The sequence below is a fragment of the Desmodus rotundus genome, chromosome 12 (genome assembly GCF_022682495.2).
Source record: "Desmodus rotundus isolate HL8 chromosome 12, HLdesRot8A.1, whole genome shotgun sequence".
NCBI lineage: Eukaryota > Metazoa > Chordata > Mammalia > Chiroptera > Phyllostomidae > Desmodus > Desmodus rotundus.
The window spans coordinates 940,220-964,775 of NC_071398.1; the positions used below are offsets into that span (position 1 = coordinate 940,220).

A 24,556-nucleotide genomic window follows, 5' to 3' on the forward strand; every position below is an offset into this window, starting at 1 on the left:
CCTGAAAGGCACTCAGTCTGCAGGCTGGCTGCCGCCCCACGGGACTCCAGGGCTTCCCGGAGGGCAGCCCTCTGCCTGTGTGCAGGATACGGACACTCTTTCTCCCGGCCAAGGAGGGGAGGGGCCGGGCAGCCCTGCAGCCTGCCATCCTCGGCCTCCGTGCCCTGTGGGCTTGTGCCGTCCAGCCCTCGCTGCCGCCCTCCAACGCGGTCTGCACCACCCCGTCTCACCGCAGATCGCACGCTCCTCCGTGCCCCCACTGTGGGTCTCGGGAGCCAGGCGGCGCGACCGACTCACTTTCCACTCCGTGTACTGCGGGTGTCCGGGTGCACCCCCACCCCCCACTCTGAGCCTCAGTCCCCCCGACCTGTCAGATGGGCACTGTGCTGGCTGCCCTCCCGGGTTGGCCCAGAGGGTGTCCCCGAGGGGGGTGCAGCCCCAGGAGGCACAGCTTCGGGGGGATGGGACGCGCCTGTGTGCTGACCCCTGGTTTGGGTTTTTGCCCTCCCGGGTTGGCCCAGAGGGTGTCCCCGAGGGGGGTGCAGCCCCAGGAGGCACAGCTTCAGGGGGATGGGACGTGCCTGTGTGCTGACACCTGGTTTGGGTTTTGAATCCCTCACGGAAGCGCCACTTGTGTTCCTGGTCAGGGGACGAAGCAAACGGCAAGGAGCACGAAGTGTCTGTGGCGTCTCCTCAGCTGCACGTCTGATTCCATTCAGGGGCCTCGCCAGGCTCCCAGGCAGCTCAGGCTCCGGCTGGGGCAGGGGTGGGGGGCGTTGCCGTCGGACACTGCCGTTGTCCACCCAGGCCAGCGAGGGCAAGGCCCTGAAGGCAGAGGGCACAGAGAAGTGAGCTGGATGGGCCCTGGGCGTGGAACTCCGGCCAGGTTTGGGAGGGGGATGTTCCTGGCCACGTGAGCGGAGGCTCCGCTGGTGCCCTGGGAGTGGGGAGCCGGCAGCTGAGGCCACTCAGGTCCCTGAGTGTCACTGAGGAGTGGCAGTTACCCAGGAGGCCACAGGGTGCTCCACTCGGCTCTGCCCCGCTCACCTGCCTCAGGAAGTGCTGCTGACCCACGTGGGTCTCGTGGCTGTTTCAGAGGTACAGTTCCTCGGCCGTCAGGGTCCACCGGGGCGCAGGGAACGCCAGAAAGCAAGTGGCAGCCGGGGACACGTCCCTCGTTCGAGTGCCCCCCCAGGTCTGGGTGTTTCCTGAACACCTATATTGACTCCTGCTTGGTGCTAGGAAGGGGCGGGGGAGGAGGAGGGAACACCCCACGTGCGTGGCTGTCCTCTGCTCCCTGACCACGGTAGAGGGGCGGAGCCCAGAGGCTGCCTTGCAGACCTCACAAGAGCCCTTGCCCGTCACTCTCACAGCAGCCCCCAAGCCCAGCTCAGGGGCCTGGCAGAGTCAGACGGGCGATTGCAGGCTGTGCCGTGCGGATGGGGGCCCTGAGCGGACGGGACCCACCTCGACGCTGGCCCCTCAGAAACCAGCCCCGAACCTGGAGGAAGGGACGGCGCACCTGTGTGCTGGCACCAGGCCCCGTGCGCTTGGGTCCCCGCAGCAAAGTGCCAGCTACCCAGCAGCCTCTGAGGCTGGAGGAAAAGTGGCTCCCACACCCCACGGTGTCAGCACAAAGTCCCCTCAGGTCCCAGTTTTCCCACAGCCCGTCGGGACCCGCCGCATCCCCCGAATGCCAGCAGGCAGAAGGAAGCCAAGGCAGACCTTCCCGCAGGCCTGTGGGTGCCCGTCAGAGCTGCCTGAGGCAGGTGCCTTTGTATCCAGGTCCGTCGGGCACAGGAGCGCCCCCCCCCTGCCCCCCGTTCATGTGCATGCTGTCCCCACGGCAGGCGCTTTGCTTCATGGAAACACCTTCTCTTTGATGCTTTTGAGATGCCCGCCCCCCGCACTCACACGCTGTGCCTCAGTGCGTGAGCCGCAAGGGGAGAGCCCCTCCCTCCCAGCCAGGGTGTCCCCTCCTGCGCCCCGAGAACAGCGCCCACATCTAAGTGAGGGTCCCCCTCCGGGGCGCCTGCCACACAGCCCAGCGCACAGCCGCCCCAGGCACCAGGCGACAATGTGTCTGACAGGCTTCCACGTCGGAATTCACAGATTTACCTCGTCCTTTTCAAAGGGAGCGTTCCCTTCAGTAGAAGACACAGAAGGTCAGCCTGCAAAAGGAAGTGGGCAGGTGGATGGACTTTCTCCAGGTGGACACGTTCACGTGGCCAGGGCCCCGACCCAGAAGGGGACCGCCGCCAGCACCCAGGCATCCCTGGAGCCGCCTCCCCAGCCGCCCCCAGGACACCACAGGCTGGCTTTGCCCGACTTTGACATATATTTGCAGGGATTGGAACAGTCTGTGTGTTTTCTTTATGGCGTCGTTCCCGCTACATTGTGTGTGCTTGCAGGGTTCCTCCAGTGGGCGGGGTAACGGTTTGTTCGTTTGCACTGCATGCCATCGGGCACCACTGAGGGACGTGGGGCCGTCCCAGTCCTCGGCCACAGTGAGCGACGTGCCGGAGAGCATCCAGGTCTCCGGTGGGAGGCGGGGGCACTCCTGCCAGCAGGTGTCCGGGGAGGGTGGCTGTGTCCCGGGACATGTGTTGGGGCGGCTTCGGCCAGCCTTGCCAGACAGGTCTCGTGGTGGCGGTGGGGCTCACACCATAATGCGAGAGCACGTTTCTGTGGCTCCACTCCTCTGCCGGCTCGGTGCTGCTCTCTGAACTTCCCGTGAGTCACCACGCATTAATTACTTCACGGTGTGGATGCACCTGAGGGTGTTTGTCCACTGTTTTGGAGTTATGAGACAGGATGCCCAAACACCCTTAAACGTGGACCTTTCTGCACGGGCGTGGGTTTTCCTGTGGTATGGATCCCTCCTTGGGCAAGCAGTGCGGCCCGTTTCCGGTTTGGTGCAGGCTCCCCATTACCCTCCCCAAGGTGACTGCGACGAGCGCCACGCTAACCGCGCAGCCCCAGTGCCACTCTCATGGTTTGCTGTCTAATGTTTGTTTTCCTCTCCCCACCGTCGCTCGAGGATGGTGAGGCCTGAGGGTCCTTGAGTCTGGACAGGACACAGCCATCGGAGTGTCCGCATGGGGCAGCGAGGCCGGGCGTCCGAAAGGGAGCCTGTGGTGTGTGTGACGCCAACCAGCCAACAGGCCTCGTTCGCATGTGGGTTTGGGGAGATCTGTTTTGATAGAAATGAAGTTGAAATCAATGGGTATTTTTATATGCCAGCCAAAGTTATAAAACATTTGAACTTCATTTCTTCAAACTAGCTGGGAAGACCCCTCCCTTTCTGGGGTGTGGCCTCGTCCTTCAGGCGGGGTTGCAGGGGGACCGGCAGGCCCGAGTAGGTGCAGGCTGGGTGTGGGCGGGCTAGACCCCAGGGGGCCTCGGGCAGGGCTGTGGGCCTCGGGCAGGGGCTCCGGGGTGGTGCTCTGCGCCGTGAGGGAAGGCCAGGCGTCTCTGAGGTGCTGCGAGCCTCCTCTTTTCAGTCCCCCCTGTAGTCACGGGACGAAGGGCCTTGCTGGTCTGCCCAGTGTCTCTGTCCTGTGACATGGGAGCGAGGTGCCCGGGGCGAGGCAGGAGGGAGGGCTCCCAGGGTTGCTCTGCCCTGTGCCAGGGAGTGTGGAGGAGGCCAGGGGACTTCAGTCTGCGGTGGCTCCCGCACCAGGCAGCATCTGCCCAGCCGTGCGACCTCGGCCGGGAGTTACAGAGTGTGGACAGGCAGGCGGTGTGCGGGGCGGGTGGAAGCCTGGCCCGCCGGGCCGGGCCTGGCGATGTGTGTGGAGACCAGGGTGAAAACCGGGGGAGACGAGCGCACGAAGGGCCGGGCACACGAGATGTCACTAGTCACTCCTCACGTTCCTCTAGAATTCAGAACTTAGGGAGGCCTGTCCGTCCACTGTCTCCTCGCTGAGCCTGAGGAGGGCCCTTTCAGAGAGGCAGGTGGGGAGGGCTCCGGGGGGAGGTGGCCGGGCAGGGTGCTGGCGGGCAGGGCAGGGGACGGGGAAATGGTGCAGTGGGCGTGATGCAGAGGAAACAGCAGAGACCACACGAGGCTGGAGAAGGGGTGCTGCAGAGGGTGGCAGATGGAAGGTGGGGTGCGGCTGGGCTACGCTGGGCTCGGAGCGTCGACCGAGGAGCTGGTGGGGGCATGAGCCTCTCCCACCCTGCGGCCTGTGGAGCCACAGCCTTCCTGACGGTGACTCTGAGCTGTTCACATCGATAACTACTCCTTCTGCGCTCTGAGCACCGAGAGGGTGGGTTTAGTGTCAGATACGGTCTAGATGCAGGGATGGGTTTGGGGGCCGGCTGGCTGGCTGAGCGAAGGGATGGGTGTGGCTGTTTCGGTGGGTGGGTGGGTCGATGGCTTGGTGAAGTGTTTGCCCCTCTGCCATATCAGTCCTGACCCCTTTCTCCTGAGAGCCCCCCATTACCCGCTCCCCGAGCACAGTCCTGCTGTCGCCTGGAGCCTCCCCTCCAGGGTCCCGAGAGGTCACTGCAGGTAGGCAGGGCTTCCCCGTGGCTCCACAGCACCTCACGGGGACTGCAAGTGAGCCGGGGAGGGTCAGTCCGTCCTTCCTCCGGGAGAGCCCGTGCTCCGGAGCTGGCGCTGTCTAAGTCACAGCTTCTTCTCAGCCATCAGCGGGGCTGACCATGCTCACGTGTGGTCTGAGCCACCCAAGCACACCCTCTGCCTCTGAGGGCTCACCCAGCTGCTGTCTGAAATTCTGCCGAGGAGAGAGGCTCTGTTCTCTGGGCAAAGTTATCCTTCTAAGTTATTAGAACCACTGTAAGGTAGGGTCGACCTTGTGAATTTTGTGGAATAACAGACAAGGAAGGATATGGGAAAGAGGTTCAGACCTTAGATTCCTCACTCCGCGTGGGCAGGGAGCTGGGACGGGTACCGAGCTCAGGAAGAGAAGGGGGCCCACAGCAGCCTCCGCTCCCCTCGCCCCTCTGGCCAGGACTCGCCTGCCTCCGGAAGCTGTGCTGTGCCCGATAGCAGGTGCGTGGGGTGTTGGCCTCCACCCCCAGGGGCGCGGCTGGGCCCTGGCTCTGCCTGAAGCACAGAGGTGACTCGGGTAGTCGCCAAACTGAGTACTTGCTCGCCCTATGTTATCTGAAGGTCTGTCTGCGACGACTGCTTTGAATGTGACTGTGTCTTGGTGCACTTGCTTTCGGTGGGATCGTGCCGCTCTGGCCCTTTCAGCTCAGGGACAGTCTGGGCCCCCTCCTCACAAAGTCCTGGCTTCTACGGACTCCTGGTGTCGGGGGGAGCTCAGAGACGCAATCCTGGTGTCAGGGCGGAGCTCAGAGACGCAAGGCCGATCTCACAGTGCCATGAGCGGCACCCGGCAGGGCGGCAGCCCTGGCCCAGGGTCTCCCAGCTGGGGCACCCCTCAGTCTAAGGCAGCGCCCTCGGGATGGCTCTGTGGGGCCCTGGGGCATCCCCGCTGTCCCTCTGACTGACAGTGACCCCGAGGGGTTCTCTGTGCAGGAGGGGTGCGAGGGGCTGGGGCTGGGGCACGGCTTCCCCGAGGAGGGGCAAGAGGTGCGGGCGACTGGTTCTGTCTGGTGAGGGGGGCGTGGAGAGAAGGGGCAGGCCCTATTTCAGAGGCTGGTAGCGGGCACCTCACTGCCTGGCTTCACCTCCAGCCGACCTCTCTGCCAAGCAGACAATGAGTGTGAGTTGCTCACCTACTAAGTGCAGAACTGTGAGGACGGAGAATGGGCCTTTGGCTTTGGGGAACTCAGACAGGGACGCACAGACATGAGAGAGGAGCCAGGGTTCGAGGGATGGCTCCCAGAGCAACGCCTCCCAAGGCTGCGCACTCCCACGGAGGACAGTCCCCTGAAGGCAGCACGCTGGGGACTGCTGCTTGCCAGCCCCTGACCCCCCAGTTCACCCCCTCTGTGCCCCCGTCTCCTCTGCCCTCCCAGCCCTGCCCAGGACACGATCTGTGCCAGGGGCCAGAGCTCTCCCTCCTTTGTCACCAGGGACACTGCTCCTTGGTCCAGAGCAGAGCAGATGGGGTGACATGGTGCTGAATGTCATGAAGAACTACCTTGGGGGGAAGGGACAGGGGCCCGTGTGCCGCCCCTTTCCCCGGGAAAACCGTGACACAGAGAAGGAGGAAGGATGAAGGATGGACCGTGCAACGCCCCCTGGTCTGTGTGTGTGTGTGTGTGTATGGGGGGTGGGCAGAGGCCCAGAGGAGGGAGCTACGGCTGCTCCAGGGGTGGCACTCCCACAGGTGTGGGTACGCAGCCAGGACCCACAAGATGGGTGCACCTCTGTCTCCTCGTCCCCGCTGCCCCTGTCTTTCGTCCTTTCCCACAACCTCCTGCAGCTCAGCGATCCAGAGTGGATAGGATGTTCGGGGGGGCGGGGTTCCCCTTTGTCTGCACTGCACGTGGAGGGAAGAGCCAATGGGAACCCTGTCACCGACAGGTCTGGAGGGCAGTGGCCACCTGCGTGGGTGGAGAGGCCGCTGTCCGGCGTGTGCGAGAAGGCTGCAGTGGAGCCTCGGAGAACGTGCCAGGGCCAGGGTGCTGGTGGGGCGGGGCCAGGGCTCCCAGCACCCGTGGCCTCTGGGCACCCAGCATTGTCATCTTCCTCAGAGCGGGCTTCGGGCTTCATTCCCTCCAGGGAGCTCGGCCTTCCTTTCCTTTCAATGTTAATTTCCTCCACGGTCCTCAGGCTGGCCACACCCCGACCCTGTGGTGTGCTCTACCCAGCACATTGGGGCTGGCTGCAGGGGGCTGGGCAAGCCAGCAGGGTGGGGGTTGTGGGCACTCTGACAGCCTGCTGAGCGCCCCGTGCTGTGGGCCGGCCTCTGGTCCCTGCTCTGGGAGCCACTCACTCCTGGGTGGGAGGTGGGCCAGGGGAGCCACTAGGCTTTTCCTTAGCTGGGGGCCTTCATGCACACCGGGGTCTTTCATGTCCACCCATGGCCTGCTGCTTCTGGCTGCCTGGCGTCCCCTGTAGCAGCTGTTGGGGGGCTGTGTCTGGATTCCTGCCTCTCCCTGACTTGTTCTGGGGGCTACAGTGGGAGCAGAGTGTCCACAGCCTGTGTCGTGGGCACCTCCAGGAGAAGAGTGCTGAGACCCACCCCTGTTCACAGGCCAGGCTCCAGGAGGAGTGTAGCCCTTCTGGACGCTGGGACCCGTCTGCTCTGTGTGCCCGCTTTGCCAGGATAGAGAGGAGACCCCGGGGTGCTGGACTCTTGAGGTCAGACAGAGGCAGTTCCAGGCAACCCTCGCCTTGGGTCACCCTCCCTCCTGACACGCCGGCCAGCTCTCTGGGGTGTGTGAGCCAGGTGTCCAGTTCGTGCTGTGGGCTGAGGGAGGGGACCACGAGACGCCGCCGCATGTTCCTCCTTCCCTTCCTTTCCTGGGGCATGCAGTTCCTGCCCCGATGCAGCCAGCCAGGCAGCCCCAGGCTGGCACCGTGTCCCCTGTCCCCTTGCACCCTGGCCCGGGGGACCGAGCTCGTCGTTGTCGGCCACTTGAATTTGCCATTTCTCAGTGCGTGGCCTCAAACGTGCGGCTCCGCTCAGCACACCACGCCTCTGATGCCACGGCGCTGTCTCTGTCACTCGTAAGGGACACTTGTGGCTCCTGCTCCCACTTGCCCGCGAGCAGAATGCCCCTGCCACCAAGGCTGGTGCAAACGCGTGTCCCTGGGCTGCTGTCCCATCGTGTTGCGATGCCACTGTGGTCTCAGCGTGGGAGGCCTGGCGCGCAGGGAGGGCGCAGGGAGGGGCAGGGGAGCCCTCCTGAGCGGGTGGAAGTGTGTCTGAGGGTCCTCGTTTGTTTGAGTCAACGGCGCTGTTTCCTGGTGGGAAATTCATCTAGGGTGAATCTTCAGTTATGGGCGTGAGTCCCACAGATAAAGCTGCTTTTTCTTTTCCAAGAGTCTGTGTTTGGTTCCAACCCGCCGTGCAGCTCGCGCTGCAGCGTCCCAGCCCCAGCTCACTTCCTTCCGCACGGCCCTCTGACGCAAACAGCTGTGGGGAGCAGGCAAACGCTCTCTCTCCTCCTCTGGCTTGAAATGGTGGCTCAGCACAGGGCTGCTGCCGCGGAGTCAGCTCCACCTCCGGGGCCCGTGCACGGGCGGTGCCACCGTGTCCCGTCCTCACCAGCCCGGCTCTGTGGTCGGTGCCAGGCAAGCTGCACGCAGGAATGACCTAAGTCACTGGACACCAGGGAAGTCGCACTGTTCCGTGAGCACGTGTGTCCCCGGGGCCCGCGTCCCTGGGCGTTGTGCCTCGGGAGCCCGCAGCCGCTCGGCCCTGCCCTCCACCTGCCCGGGATGTGCACACTGGGCGTGCGTCCGGCCTGCTGCTTCCAGAAGGCAGGGCCCCTGTCGGACGCCCGTGAAGCTGACGCTGAGTAAATATTGACAAAGTAGTCTAAAGAGCAAACACTTTGACATTTGTAAGGTCCACAGGAAGGTCTTGTATATATTTACACAGCGGGAGTGAGTGGTGCGTACCAACGGTCCCGAACCCCCTCCGACTCCGTCCTGCGTGGACAGTGTGCCTGCGGGTGGCTGGGCACGGCCGAGTGGACGCGGGCGCAGCGCCGGGGCTGGGGGCGGCGGCCGGAGTCTCCCCCGCCGTCTCTGGAGGGGACATGCGCGCCAAGCCTTTAGGAGACCTGCTTTTCCTGATGGAAGGAAGAGAAAAACCCACAAAGTCTCATTTTTAATTTATTTCAATTGGTGTACTTTCTTTCTACTTCGTAAAAATTTTATTGATGTTTTTGTCCTTTATATTTATTAAAGATTGAGCCTCAAAAATGTAATGAGTAAAAAATGCTTGCTTAATTTAAATTGTGAATCTGTCTGTTAAGAAATGCATTAGGGGTAGGAGAAGCATAAGACATATTAATTGACAGACAGGAACTGCTGTCTCTGAGGTTGATACAAGTAATTTATTACTTTAGAAATGAATGCCACCTCCAGAATGTGCTTCATTAATTTCAAATTTAGTTTTAATTTCAAGCTGTTGCCCCTTGAGAAGAATAAGGTGGCAAATTATGTTTGAAGAGCAGATATTTTTTTGTACTCCAAAGAAACACCACATTGTAACTATTTAATTTTACAAATAAATGTGCCCATCGGCTTTGCTGCATTTTCCTGGGAGCTGAGAAAATATTTCAGGTAAGGCCGACACCCACTAACGCTTTCTTTTCTTTCTCTTCTTCCCCCGGTTTCTCTTCTTTCTGTCGCATCTGCCCCACCTTCTCACCCGCCACCACGACAGCCTATGTTTCCGATGAGCTAAAGGCTGCCGCCCTGGTGGAGGAAGACCTAGACCCGGAAGAGAGCGCGGCAGATGGGGAGCCCTCGGCCAAGTACGCGTGCCCCGAGAAGGAGCTCAGCAAGACCTGCGCCAGCTACCAGAACTCACCGACTGCCGAGTTCTCCAGCCACGACCTAGACAGCGAGTCGCACATCAGCGAGGCCAGTGACCGCATGGCTGACTTTGAAAGTGGCTCCATCAAGAACGAGGAGGAGACCAAGGAGGGGGCGGTGGCGCTGGAGGACACGACCGTGTCGGACAGCCTGGAGCAGATGAAGGCCGTGTACAACAACTTCCTGTCCAACTCCTACTGGTCCAACCTCAGCCTCAACCTGCACCAGCCGTCCTCAGAGAAGCACCCCGGCAGCAGCAGCAGCAGCAGCAGCAGCGGCAGCAGCTGCGGGAGCGGCAGCTTCGACTGGCACCAGAGCGCCGTGGCCAAGACGCTGCAGCAGGCGCCGCCGAGCCGGGCCCTGCCCGAGCCCAGCCTCTTCAGCACGGTGCAGCTGTACCGCCAGAGCAGCAAGCTCTACGGCTCCATCTTCACGGGCGCCAGCAAGTTCCGCTGCCGGGACTGCAGCGCCGCCTACGACACGCTGGTGGAGCTGACGGTGCACATGAACGAGACGGGCCACTACCGCGACGACAACCACGAGGCCGACAACAACAACCCCAAGCGCTGGTCCAAGCCACGCAAGCGCTCGCTGCTGGAGATGGAGGGCAAGGAGGACGCGCAGAAGGTGCTCAAGTGCATGTACTGCGGCCACTCCTTCGAGTCCCTGCAGGACCTGAGCGTCCACATGATCAAGACGAAACACTACCAGAAAGTGCCTCTGAAGGAGCCCGTCACGCCCGTCGCAGCCAAAACCCTCCCCGCCGCCCGGAGGAAAGCTCCCCTGGAGCCGGAGCCACCCAGCTCCCCGGACTCCACGGGCGGGACGCCTAGGGCCACGCTGGCCGACACGCACGACGCGCTCCAGAAGAACGCCAACCCCTACATCACTCCCAACAACCGCTACGGCCACCAGAACGGCGCCAGCTACGCCTGGCACTTCGAGGCCCGCAAGTCCCAGATCCTCAAGTGCATGGAGTGCGGCAGCTCCCACGACTCCCTGCAGGAGCTCACGGCCCACATGATGGTCACTGGCCACTTCATCAAGGTCACGAACTCGGCCATGAAGAAGGGGAAGCCCATCCTGGAGACACCCGTCACGCCCACCGTCACCGCCCTGCTGGACGAGAAGGTGCAGTCCGTGCCCCTGGCGGCCACCACCTTCGCATCGCCCTCCCACACGCCGGCCAGCGCCTCCCCCAAGCTGAACGTGGAGGTCAGGAAGGAAGTGGACAAGGAGAGAGCAGTGCCCGACGAGAAGCCCAAGGACAAGGAGAAGCCCTGTGAGGAGGAAGGCAAGTATGATGTCCCCTCCAAGTACCACTATTTGACGGAAAATGACTTAGAGGAGAGTCCCAAGGGGGGGCTGGACATCCTCAAGTCCCTCGAGAACACCGTGACATCCGCCATCAACAAGGCCCAGAACGGCACCCCCAGCTGGGGGGGCTACCCCAGCATCCATGCCGCCTACCAGCTCCCCAACATGATGAAGCTGTCCTTGGGCTCTGCAGGGAAGGGCGCACCCCTGAAGCCCATGTTCAGCAGCAGCGAGATCCTGTCCCCCACAAAAAGCCAGACCCTGGTCTCCTCGCCTGGCAGCCAGACCTCACCCGTGCCCAAGACCAACTTCCACGCCATGGAGGAGCTGGTGAAAAAAGTCACGGAGAAAGTGGCCAAGGTCGAGGAGAAGATGAAGGAGCCAGAGGGCAAGCTGTCCCCGCCCAAGCGGGCCACCCCGTCCCCCTGCAGCAGCGACGGCAGCGAGCCCATCAAGATGGAGGCATCCGGTGACAGGGGCTTCCAGAGCCAGGAGCACAGCCCCAGCCCTGCACGGGACGGCGGCAAGGAGGGGAGCCCCCCCGCGGAGCCCGTGGAGAACGGCCAGGAGCTGGGCCAGCCCGTGGCCAGCAGCCTGAGCAGCAGCACTGCCATCATCACGGACCACCCCCCGGAGCAGCCGTTCGTGAACCCGCTGAGCGCCCTGCAGTCGGTCATGAACATCCACCTGGGCAAGGCCGCCAAGCCCTCCCTGCCCGCGCTGGACCCCATGAGCATGCTCTTCAAGATGAGCAACAGCCTGGCCGAGAAGGCGGCCCTGGCCACGCCGCCGGCCCTGCAGCCCAGGAAGGCGGACCACCTGGACCGCTACCTCTACCATGCCAGCCACGACCAGCCCATAGACCTGACGAAGGGCAAGAGCGACAAAGGCTGCTCGGTGGGGTCAGTGCTTCTGTCACCCACGTCCACGTCCCCTGCAACCTCCTCGTCCACGGTGACAACAGCAAAGACGTCTGCCGTGGCGTCGTTCATGTCAAGCTCGCCGCTCCGCGAGAACGCCTTGTCAGACATATCCGACATGCTGAAGAACTTGACAGAGAGCCACACGTCCAAGTCCTCCACCCCCTCCAGCGTCTCGGAGAAGTCTGACATTGACGGGGCGACTCTGGAGGAGGCGGAGGAGGCGACGCCCGCGCAGAAGAGGAAGGGCCGCCAGTCCAACTGGAACCCGCAGCACCTGCTGATCCTGCAGGCCCAGTTCGCCGCCAGCCTGCGGCAGACCGCGGAGGGCAAGTTCATCATGTCGGACCTGAGCCCGCAGGAGCGCATGCACATCTCCAGGTTCACGGGGCTCTCCATGACCACCATCAGCCACTGGCTGGCCAACGTGAAGTACCAGCTCCGAAGGACAGGCGGGACCAAGTTCCTCAAAAACTTGGACACGGGCCACCCCGTGTTCTTCTGCAACGACTGTGCGTCGCAGATCAGGACGCCTTCCACGTACATCAGCCACCTGGAGTCTCACCTGGGCTTCCGGCTCCGGGACCTGTCCAAACTGTCCACCGAACAGCTCAGCAGTCAGAGAGCACAAACCAAGTCGCCCTCGGAGAAGTCGGTGACGTCCTCCCCCGAGGAGGACCTGGGCACCTCCTACCAGTGCAAGCTGTGCAACCGGACCTTTGCGAGCAAGCACGCGGTGAAACTGCACCTGAGCAAGACGCACGGCAAGTCCCCGGAGGACCACCTTCTGTACGTGTCTGAGCTGGAGAAGCAGTAGCATCGGCTTGGGCGAGGCGTCTGTAGTTCGCTGGGAGGGAGACGGCGGCAGGCACCTTCAGGCCCCCCTGCCCGGCCTCGGCCTCGGCACGGTCCCTCCTTCCCTGCGGAGCGCCTCTCTGGGCTGGACTGTTTTGTGTGGCTGTCAAGTGGTTGATGGAGGTGCGTAATCAGCTGTTGTTACTGGTGAACCTGAAGGTCGAGGCGCGGTGCTCAGTGTTTGGGACTTTGTGTACATGGGGTTTCGTCGCGAGCGCCCGGCGCTCCGCGGTGCATGCATTAACAGACCGTCTGATTAAGCGTTGATACCGAGCCCGGCGCGGCCCGCCCTGTGACTGCGGCGCGCTGGGCACTTCTCACCCTTTCATCTTTAGCCCTCTGAGTACTTTGAAGCACTTTTGCATTCATTTGGTTAAAAAATAAAATAAAATTATAATAATGTAGGAAGCTCTGTTTTTTAAACTCCTTACCAGCTTCGTTATAATTAATAATATGAACCTCCACTTATGCAGGTCTGCAGGGGTATAACACGCCTTGAAACTTAAAAGAATATTATTTTCACATTGAAACATAGATGTATATATTGTATAGATTTCAGACTCTCTTATGGAAAACGTGATTGTGGTTCAAGGACCTTTTCTCCTGCATTTATAGCAACAGTGTTTTATGTACCTGCTATGCTCTGGGCATCGGCCGTGCCTGTGGACAGTGTCTCTTTCTTTTCCCTTTTTTTAAGGTCTTTGGGTTTTGTTTTTTACATGCAAACATTGTAAATTATACAGAAGAAACCACAGATAGCATTTATGAAGTATACAGAAACAGTATCTGAAAGCAAAGTACGACTGTTTGTTTTGCTACACAGCACACCTGTATTGGCAGAGGTTCGCGTTTGAACTATACATATTTATTGGCACCACATCACCATTTGTTCTGAGCAGTCTGAGCAGTCTGAGTAACCGAGGCCGCACGGCGCCCACGGCAGCAATCGTAACTATTTTGCACATCGTTTTTAAAGGTATTTATTAGAAATCAAAGAATGCTCAAAATAAACTCAGTGCTCAAAGGGTTAAGTCTATTTGAAAATGAAAAAAAAAAAGAACAAAAAAAAAAAGAGAGAGAGAGAACTTGTACTGTATTTCCTAAACATTGACAAAGCCTTTAAAATGTTTGTACTGTAACACTTCGCTCGAGTCCCGCGGCACCTGTGACCGGCCGCTCCCACCTCTCTGTCGGCCTCTCGGCTGCTCGTCCGTTTGCGGGACGCCTTTCGTTTCAAACGGTAACTTTCTGTTTTCTTCTCCTAATTATTCTCCCAAGATCCCACACTGCAGCTTTATCTTTAGGCTTATGAAAGGTAACCCGTGGTTACCGCTCTCCGAGTGAGCCCGTTCCTCTCCATTTCTGGCAGTTAATTTGCGGGAGTAACTGACAGCTGACACCCGAGGAGAACCCGAGTGTAAGATACCGGCATGCGAACAGCACAGACGCTCTGAGACACTGTGTGCCCCGTCTATTGTTGACAATGAACCGCCGTTATGTGACTCTTCATACAACCCTTTTTTCTACGGCAGCATTAAAATCGTCTTTTTGCTATAATTTTGTGTTGCGTTCACAATTATGTCTGCAATGTGCTCCGACTAACGAGCACATTAAACTGAAGTCGTATGCGATCTGTTCATGACGGAGGTGGTGCCGTGCCTGCCAGGTGCTGGCAGGCGGAAGCGGCCGTAAATCAGGGGACTTTTAGTGAACTTTGGCGTTTGGAGAGCAGGGAGCACTCGCTCAGAGGCCGTGGGGACAGACTTCCCCCCAAGAATTAAATTTTTAAAGAAAGGAAGACACTTGCGTGAGGCCAGATCTTCTCTGGGGAAGTGACGTTGTCAGGTAGGGCAGCCGGGCGTCCGGTCGCACCTGGTGACTGGCCGGGGGCTGGGCTCCGGTCTCCCTTCCAGAGCGAGGAGTGCGGGCTGGAGGGTGGCAGAGGGGGCCAGGTCTTTGGAGGGGTCCAGGCAGGGCCACGCCTTCCTGTTGACGTGGGGTTTTCCAGTGGCCGAAAACAGCCCGGCCGGGCAGGTGGCGTCTGAGTCAGAGCTTCCTCTCCCGCGCAAAGGCACCCACAGGTAACGAGGATGGCGTGGGGGGACTGAAGCCACACACGAGAGGCAGGCGTGGGGAGAGCGTTTATGCGATAATCACAAGCTTTTATTAGTCCTGGCAAATCATGCCAACAAAACGCTGTGAAATTGTAAAATACCTTTATTACTGCATTCAAACCACTCCTGTGGTTATGCGGAATCATAGCTCCCAACCTAGAATTACACGAACGAGAGGTGTGTTCCAGCCCCGTGATGCATGAAACACCTCACCTTAAAAACACACCCGTGTTAGATATTTAAATTAAGCCCTTTCAGAGATGTTGGCAGCACGCCCACTTCTCCCCCCATCCCGCCCCTTTTCGTCAAGATGAGTCCAAAATCTCTGTCTGCTCCAGTTCCTGTCAGCAGCTCCTCTCTCCTGTGTTTAGAGAGAAACGCACTGGAGTTTGAAACGGGGTTTTGGCGAATAGGGGTTCTGGGCTGGCTGCGCCCTGGCTCCTGGTGCGGCCGCACTGGTGGGCTGTGACCCCTGCGGTTTGTGCCGTAGGAGGGCAGGGCAGGCTTTGCCCACGGCTACGCCTGCCCCTTCCCCTGTCTGCTGCCGTGGCCCGGCCCCTCTGAGCCTCACGAGCCCTCACCCGGGTGGAGCTGCGGGCACACATCTGGCTCGGGGTGGAGACACTCTCCCTCCTGTGCCTCTGCACCCTGTCCTCCCGGAGCCCAGGCTTCTGCTCTTGGTTTTCACAGGTTGAATGTAGCCTCGGTTTGTCAGAATCCAGAGTCCCGTGTCGAACAGAGTCAACTGCCAACACTTCCACCACCGCCAGGGTCCGTGTGGCTTGAAGGAGGACGGGATTTGCGGGGCTGGTGGAACCCCCTCTGCAGTTTGGGGGAGAGCCTGTCCCGCGGCCTGTCCCCTCCTCGCCCCTCCCTGGGGTTGATGCCAGGACTCTTGCTTCTGGGTGTAGAGGCAAGCATTCCCTGTGGAGGGGGCAGCACCCGGGACTCAGAGCCAGGAGGGGGCTGCTCCGAATCACGGCCAGGCGAGGAAATGGCGCTGGGCATTGGGGTGGGGGGGGTGCCTGTGAGGAATGCAAACCACACCTGGCACCATGACAGTCTCCCAGCCCCCCAGCATGGGGAGGGGCAGGCCGGGGGGGCCACGTCGCCCAGAGATCACAGGCCAACGGCCACGCAGAAGAGCCAGAGGGCCTGCTGCTCCCGCAGCAGATGGGGACGCTCGGTGGCTGTCCCTGGGCCTGGTGCCGACGCAGCGGCCTGGCAGCGACGCTGACAGGGTGCGTGAGTGCGGGGAGGCCCGAGCCACCCACGTGGGGCTTTCCCTGGGTCCCGGGAAGGGGCGGGATGGCGCCGAGGGAAGGGGGGCTGGTCACAGGTGTGCGGGCGGCCCGACCTGTCCCCACCCAGGCCCGGGCTTGTCGCAGTCCTATCGCATATCCCCCAGCCATCACATTTACACAGTGTCTTAAAGTAACGCTTGTGATAAACGTGCAATTTAACTAATTTATGGCGCTCTGATGTGCTCAGGGCTACGTGCAAGATGAAAACCTTCAATGGAGCTTGAACAGCTCACTTCACAACAAGAAATCAATACGCCGCATCCCAGCTCCTCGCTGCAGTCAGCGTGGAGCGAAAATACCAGGGATGCGTCTTTAAGTTTTAGGCAGCAAGAATTCTATAATTAACCAAATCTTACATAGTTGGAGAGGGCTGGCTGCGATGAGGACCCGTCTCCCTGGCACCTCGGCTCTCTTCGTTCTGCCGAAGGGGAGAACGCGGACGGCCACCGAGGAGGCACGGCGCCCGGTGCTGGGCTCAGCTGCAGGGTGGTCCCTGGGAGGCCCGAGCGAGTTCAGGGCCCTGGACGACCGTGGTGCTGGGTGGGCGTCAGTGCCGCACTGGACTGACCGCTGCCTGTTCCTCAGACCTGCTGAGACCACATGTTCGCAAAGAGGAGAGGCCTGTCCCTTGCCAAGCTTGGGAGAGCCAGGCTCCAGGGCCGCAGCGCCCTGGAGACCGGAGGCTCAGTGGCCGGCAGGATGGCACCTCCTGGAAAGTGGGCACGTGTGAGAGCCTTCTCCACAGACTCTCAGTCACCTCCTGGAGAAAAATCAAGTGATGCTTTTCCAAATACATCTGCCCGGCTCTTTTGAAATCGGAAAATTGCAGTTGCCTCGTATTCTGTTGAGTATTTAGCACAAAAATAACACGCTTTGTATTCTAGGAAGCAAGCAGTCCTAGAAATGAAAACGCCAGCCCAACACCACTCTTTAACAATAAATACTTTAACTTTAAAATAATAGCTATTATCCTATTAGCTAATGGAGAAATCACCATTTTTACTCTGCCGGAGAGTTATTCTTTTGGTGCTAGGAACGCGAACCCTTTCCCTCCCCGGGGGGTTGATTGGTGAGCTTGTGCCCCACGGGGCAGTGCGCTCTTGTGCCCACGCCATCCCAGGGTGCCTGGCCTTTGCAAAACATGCTGCAGGTGGCTGTGGGGCAGCCTCACTCCTCGGGGAGGCTGTGCTCTGTCTGTCGGCAGAGAACTCCTGGCCCTCCCTGGGCGGTGTGGCACTTCTCCACCGGGAGGGCTGCAGCCCCGGTGTCATGGGGCAGGGAGACCGAGTGCCAGCTTTGGTTTCCAGGGAGGTGCTGACCTTCCCTGCACTCCACGAGGTTCCCAAGGTGAGGGACACACCCGGGGGGCCACTCCCGGGAGGGGTTCAAGGCAAGCAGCCCCACGGTGGGTGGGCTTTGAGGGTGTCCAACACATCACAAAGCACCTTTGATTTGGGACCACCTTCCCCGCTCAGCCTACACAGTGGACTTGCCACGTGTTGGTCCCTGGCCCAACGGTCTGGTGTCAGCACACTGCTGGGTAGCGTGGCGGTGACTTAGGAGGGACCGCAATCAAAGTTAGCGGCTTCTCGAGGCTCAGCTCTTTGGGGTCAGCTCTCCTGCCCCTGGTCCTTCAAAATTGAATTCTAATGACAGGAGATCAGAGGAGCTGCTCTGCCACCTTTGTACCACGTCCCGGGCGGAGATACTCTTAATAAATCACCGCTGACAACAGCGATGATAAGCAAGGGCACCTCTTCCTGGCAATTAACACCCACAATTAGCTGCCGGGGACCCGGGAAGCCCTGTGTTCTCTGCCTGACCCGAGCTGTCCAGCGGAGCAGCCTGAACGTGGACACTCACATTCCAATAAAGTGCAGTCTTAGTTCCTCGGCTGTCCTGGCCGCGCTCCAAGTGCTCAGGAGCCTCCTCTGGGCAGCACTGTGGGCGGCTCCCGTGGCTGCGGAGCGCCGATGGGCCAGCGGCGCGGAAGGCCCCGAGTTGGAGCCCATGCCTCCACAGCAAAGGCACATCCGGGCCATGGGCCCCTGTCTTTCCCGCGTGGGCACAGGCAGTACCCCTCGCGGTGCCGTCTCTGGCTGGAGCCGAGGACGCGCACAGGTAAGCTTGAGCGAGAGTTGTCAGCAGTGGTGCAGGTGGCATCCGGGGCCGCAGGGACCGACCGCGATGATGTAAGTGCCAACACCCAGAGGCCCTGTGGACGTGACCCTGACCTTGCTCTGTCCTCAACAACGACTGCCCTTAACGGCGGTCTCTGGGTCCAAGAGGACTTGAACCCTTCCCCGAGACTGGGAGGCTCAGACATGGTTATGGCTGGTGTGGCTCCTCGCCCCACACGAGGCCTGGGGGTGCCCTGCTCCCGCAGGCCCACAGGCCCGGGCCTGGCTCGTTGCCTCCCCTGCAGCTCCGGTGGCGGCTGGCGGGGGAGGGGGGGCTGCCCCTCTGTGTTTAAAAATTGAAATGTGTAAATAGGACTTTGGAACCAACTTTTTAAATTTGGACGGTTAAGTTTTAAAAATCACTGCATCTCGACGTCCCGCGTCCATCACTTCTTCCCCACAGCAGGGTTCAAGGACACGTTTACGGCCGTCGTAGCTGTGAGTTAGAGCTCTCCCAGGCCAGCGAAGCGGGATTACGAGAAACTGAAATCTGTTTTAATTGCAGCATTTATGGAAAAAAGAAGTCAGAGTGGCTGATTTTCCTTCATGGGGCTCTCTGGTTCATGGCTGCACCTGCGTCTGGCAGCCAGGGCTGGGTGAGCCGGGCGAGGTGACGGGGTGGGGGCTGGGGAGCGAGGCAGGTGTGGCAGGAAGGACCCGTTCCCCAGCTACACACGGAGGTGCGGTCACCGGGGTTCCGCCTGGGTGCCCAGGGAGCCGGTCGGCGAACGCCGAGGGACCGGGCCCCGGAGCCACATCAGGGCTTGTCATCGCTCTAATGAATATCATTTAAATTGCTTTGTATATTGGTGGAGTTTGGATGTCGATTTAATTTGTGCATGTGTTTGAGTTCTTCTGCTTGGCTAGGCTGACAGAGAAGCAGCCGCCTAATGAAACCGAGTCGGTGACAGCGTGCTGGGCTGCAACCCAGTCGGATGGTGTGCAGGGCTGCGGCGCAGCCTGGGATGGCACTCTGGCCACGAGAGAGCGAGCAGGAGAGAGAGAGAGGGAGAGAGGGTGAGGAGGAGAGAGAGAGGGGGGAGGGAGAGAGCGAGAGAGAGAGAGGGGGAGGGAGGGAGAGGGAGAGAGAGAGAGGGAGGGAGAGGGAGAAAGAGACTGCTTTTCCACAGGGCACTTCTCGTGATGGCACACTCATCCCCTCTCAGCTCAGCTGCCCTGGACCCGTTGAATCGGGGTCCCGGGAACCCCTGCCTTGTGGTTAAGTGGCACATCACTGGCTCTGCTGGGATGGGCAGCCACGGAGGGGAGACGCAGGCCCCACCTCCCAAGCCAGGGATGTGGCCCAGGCCCCAGGTGGGATCACAGGGGACCCTCATAGTTGGACAGCCAGAGAGGCCAGCCTTCGCCCACCTTGTTCCTACCCCAGGGCATCGTCCTCACGTCCCGACAGGGACCTGAATGTTCCTCCATGTCTCCCGGCCATCAGGGGGAGGCAGGCAGGGCTCTGGAGAACTGGGGCTTAGCCAGGCTGCTGTTTCCAGAGGCCGTGTAAATGCAGGCTGAGCATGAACCCCGACACCTGCGGACGCCACACTCAGTCCCTCTCTCCAAAAGGGTCGTCGTTCTGGAAGGGGTCTTACAGGTGGTCCTGCTGTTCCCCAGTCTCGCGGGTTCCCTGACGCCCCAGCCTCTCCTGGGGGTGGTGAGTGGGGCCGGGAGGGGAAGGAGGGCCGAGGACAGGTACCCCGTCTCCGCCTTTCTGGGCTCCTCAAGGTCTGACCGTGTGCAGACCCGCCTGCCTCGCAGGCTGTCATTGTGCGTGGCGTCAACCAGGGAGCAGGGGCCCAGGCCCGGGGTCGTGGTCACAGAGCAGAGTGAGCCGCAGGGCCCCGCCCCTCCCCGCCCCTGCATGGCTGTGCTGGCGAGGTGTCCGCCAGAGTCAGTCCCTCTCTCTCTGCCATCGGGAGATGAGCTGTAGGATGGGGCAGGGGGTGCTGGAACAGAGACGGCCCGCTGAGGCTCCGCGAGCAGATGGTGGCAGGGGCGGCGTGTCCAGGTGCCCAGAAACTCATAACTACGGGGTCTGGGGGACTTCCCGTTACAGGTGGGACCCGTGGTTCTGTCCTGAGAGAAGTCAGGAGACGATTCTGTGGGCTCGAGACTTGTGGGGGGGACACTATCAAGGTCTCCTCGACGCCGCACCGTCCCCAGGGGCAGTGAGTCCCGTCCCACGTCAGCTCGCCTCTGAAGGCCTGCTGAGGTCCCGCCACAGCACGAGCCCTCAGAGTGGAGCAGAGCCCTCCCTGCCCGTCCTGTGTCAGCCCGAGGCCCGTCCTGGCCTCGAAGGAGCTTGGGGTCCAGCTGGAGGAAGGAGGCAAACAATAGTGACAAAGCAGCGACCACGTCCAGTGAAGAATGAGTTTGGGTGACGGCGTGGAGCAAGGTAATGGGCGAGACTGGCTCGGGCGGACCCGGACGGAGGGATGGGAGCAGACGCTGCAGGGAGGGGCCCTGCAGGACACGGCCTCTCCTGTCTGAGGCCTCAGGAAGGTGGTCCCACGCAGCTCGGGCTGTGCCTCGAGGCGGCAGGCCCACGCGCAGCGCCTAGCAGGCCGAGGTGCACCGCTGAATAAGGGCCCCAGTCTTCTGGGGCCGGCAGGGGTGAACCTACTAGGAGCTGGACTCCGGGATTCCTGCAGGTACCCCCGGGCCAGGAGGGTCCTGGGGTGACCCGCTGTCCTTGGGAACCTCCTGCCTCCCCTCTTCTGAGGCCCCGCTGGGGGCCCAGGGCCCGGGATGGAGTCGGGTGTCTGCCCGCAAGCTGCAGGCCCGATCTGTTGCCACCTCCTGCGCCCTGCGATGGCCACAGACCAGGATTTACTAGAAAGAGGGACCTCCATCCCCTGTCCCGGTCTCTCTGGCACCTGATGCAAACAGTGAATGTTTTCTTGGCAGAAAGGGGCCTCTGGACTGAGTGTGACCTGCAGAATGTTCAGTTTGGGCCACACTAGGGAAAAAAAAGACAACTTTAATTCCATGCCAAACTTTGGGAATTGGGAGGTTTGCCTTAGATTTCTGGCATCTTGGGGGCCACATCCTCAACCATTTCAGGTGGGGCATTGGCGCTCAGAGCCCGTCCCTGCGGCTCCCAAGCGTCCTGCAGGCTGGGCTCCACCAGGAGCGGGTGTGGCATGAGGGTCCGCTGGCAGGCGCCTCACGGACGGCGACCCCAGGAAGCACAGATGGTGGGCAACACAGGAACGCCCCTGGGAACCCCTGTGGCACCATGCAGGGAGGTGCCTGGGAGTCCCATCCAGGGGTCAGGCAGCGGGCACCTGGGAGTCCTGTCCCTGGCTGGGCACCGCGGCCGTCTCTCACAGGCTAGAGAGCCAGGCGCACCGGGGACGCCTTTGGCAGGTTCGGTCACAGTGAAGATGAGGGACGTGAGGAGGTGTGGGCAGAGCCTGCCCCCGGGCCAACCATGTCCCGTCTCACCCTGCCCTCTGCAGCCGTCACTGCGGTGGGCTCAGGGCCCAGCGGGAGCGTTCCCAGTGAGGGGCGTGATGTGGCCATGCTGACACCCACGTCCCCAACAGGGCTGGCCCTGGGGCCAGGCCCCCTGCCTACATCGCCCTGACCGCCCTGTGCTGCTGAGGCCAGGGCGACGGGAGCCCTGGGTGCCTCCCTCGCCTGTTTCGTTCTCCTTATTTAATTATTTACTTCTGTGTTTATTACTCATCTACTTGCAGAGATAACGTCGGGCTTTTGTAAGGCTCATTAATTGCCTCATTGCCACAAACAGTGGGACTGGCTGAGAGGCCTGGGACGCACCATGCAGGGGGAGGCAGGAAATGGGGGGATTGGGGACCCCACACTGGCCGCACAGCCCCCCATCTGTGCCTCTCTGGGCCCCACACGAAATGACATCATGCAGGAAATGGCCGCACATGGGAAGTCCCTCCCCCAGGAAATTCACTGTCCCCGGGCCCAGGACACACCGTGCCCTTGACAGCAGGATGGACACTGTGGTCCGGGGGGGGGGTGCTGTGTGGGCGGCTTGTCTTCGTGCCTCTCTGGGCCCCTCGCGCCCGCTGCTGGGCAGCCGTGGGCCGTCAGTGGCCGGGTTACGAAGGCCGAGAGGGCAGGGGCATCTCCCACACCCGCATGCCACCTCACCAGCTTCAGTGTCTTCCGTCCTGTGTCCACTCCCCAAACCCCATTGCTCTGTGTGGGCACAGACACGCCCTTCCTCCACGGAAGTGCCCTGTCGCAAAGGGAATGCCCGATTCCATGTGGCTCATAATAGAATCAACGTGGGTACGGCTGCCATGGGAACTTGGGGGTGAGTCTCCAGGCCCTGTCCCCCCAGGAGAGCTGGTGGGGGCCCCGGGGTCCTGGCCAGGGTGCAGGGGCTGTAGTTCTCAAACGCGCCCCTCCAGCCCGAGGGACGGCCCTCACGCGACCCTAAACCACGCCATCACACCCCTCCCGCCCCCCCGCTTCTGCTTGCCCAACACGTCTGCGCCAGCCCCACAGCCCGCTGCCCGAGGCGCGAGCAGGAGAGCCGTCCCACCTGGGTCCTGTCCCCGGGGCCCCGCCCGGCAGCTCGCTCTCCCAGCACCCACGTGTCCGCAGCCCAGCCGCTCCGTCCACCCGCTCCTGTCCAAGTTAACTATTCATTTTATGTATTTTAATTTGGGCAGAACATTTATTTGGCTTAAATTTCCTTTTCAGGGGCTGGAATGTGCCTTGCACACACAGGCAGGGGTGATCTGCGTGAATTTCGTCAGAAGGAGTTGGGTTTACAAAGATAGTAACTGAGCTATTAAAACCAACAACCCCTTTTAAAGCAAACAGACCATTAAAATATAGGAACAGTTTACGGCGTAAATAAAACAGAGGCTATAGATTATTTAAAGATAAGATTTTCAAGAAACAGGCATAAAAACATTGAAATAATTTCTCCACGATATTTTTTTTTTACAAAGTGAACTTCAAAATGCAAATTGAAATTAAGAAAAAAAAAAAAGCACAGAAAGACATGAAAACTCCATCTTGGTACCAGAGACACAGGAAAGAGGCCTGACTCCCGCTCGGTCTGCACGCAGTCTCCCAGGACCAGGGGGTGGGGGCGCCCGCTCGAGCTCGCGAGTGGGAGTTTACACAGCTCGTGAAGGCACACTGTGGACACGGAGCAAGACGTTCGCTTCTAGATTGTTCTCTCCAGCCCCCTGACAGGGACGATCGTTTTGTCCATTCGTCCGACCCATTGTCTTGCTTTGCACAGACGGGCTGCTTGCGGAGGTAGATCCCACTGCTGTGCATATTTTAAGGGTTATTTGGCAACACGAGCGAAGCTAAAAGTAGCCTCTTAATCTAATTAATTGACATTTCTGAATGTTGCTTTCACAACAACACATGGTTTCATGTTCTGGGTTTTAGCACTTGTCAAGCTTTTTTGGAGAATGTTTTGGTCAGAATGACAAGATAATTTGTGACTGAGGCTCCGAGCTGGAGGAGTGTTTAAGGCTATAATGATTTATTATCATCACAGAATAACAAAATTTACAAAGTGTTTCATCAGAATTTCTGAAGTAAGTTTGCCACCACAGGAGAGGACCGGGATGGGGGCGGCCCGGTTCGGAGACAGGCAGGGCTCGGGCTTCATGTACGAACGCAGCCACGACTGATTCGCCAAAACATCTCTATTAAATTTATCTCTGCGCGTCCCTGGGGAGAGAAGCCCCAGGGCGCCTTAGCAGGGCGGGGACAGAAGGGGAGCAGAGAGACGAGACCTCTCGGGTGCCGTGCGCGGGAACCGAGGCCCCAGACCCACCAGCACACTCGGCTGCGGGCGGGCGGCGGGCGGTGATAGTTTCTGCGTTTTGGCGGCGGGCAGAGTGAAAGGAGCCGCACTATCTATAGCACTCCGAGCTGGGGAACGCTTGGAGCACGCTACTGAGGATGCAAGAAACACATTTTTGAAAGGATGCAATAATGTCGCTGAGTGACAGCACATTAGCATGCTGACATTTGCAGACTCTCAGCATTGCCATGAAAAGAAGTAACACGGCACGCCTAGTCTGGGCCTCTTCCTCCTCCCTGGAGAGAGGCAGCCGGCCGCCCCGAGGCCGCCCTGCTGGCCCGGCTGCCCCTGCGTCCCGGCCGCCGCCCCTCTCGCTCGGCCCTGCTGCTCCCACGCTGTCTCCCACCAGGGTGGAGGGTGCAGTTGTGACGCCTGTGCTTGGAAGACGCTCTCCCAAATGTCAGAAGGTTCCATGGCTGTCGGGGGCACCCCCGGGTGGCTGCTGGGTGGCAGTGTGCAGAGACGCTCTGCCGGTACAACGCCATGTCCCTGAGGGCCACTGCTGCACAGACGGGGAGGCCAAGGTGTGCAGAGAGCTGGGAAGTCCCCAGGTCGCTGCCTCTCCCTGAGGCCAGGCGTCCCTCCTCCAGGAGACGCCCCTGG

General features: G+C 60.5%; 1 protein-coding gene across 5 annotated transcripts in view; it reads left to right on the forward strand.

Moving 5' to 3' along the window:
- The window catches only part of TSHZ3 (teashirt zinc finger homeobox 3), a 129,634-nt gene that overhangs the window by 45,242 nt on the left and 59,836 nt on the right, over window positions 1-24,556 (forward strand). For 3 of the 5 annotated variants that reach the window (XM_053914846.1, XM_053914847.2, XM_053914845.2), the window contains exon 3: window positions 9,285-12,928. The exons of the other annotated variants lie outside the window; for them this stretch is intronic. In XM_053914846.1, the coding sequence (XP_053770821.1) occupies window positions 9,285-12,490 (3,206 nt within the window). In that variant the 3' untranslated portion in view covers window positions 12,491-12,928. Of the gene's footprint in view, window positions 1-9,284; window positions 12,929-24,556 lie in introns of those variants that run through there. 5 annotated transcript variants of the gene reach the window in all.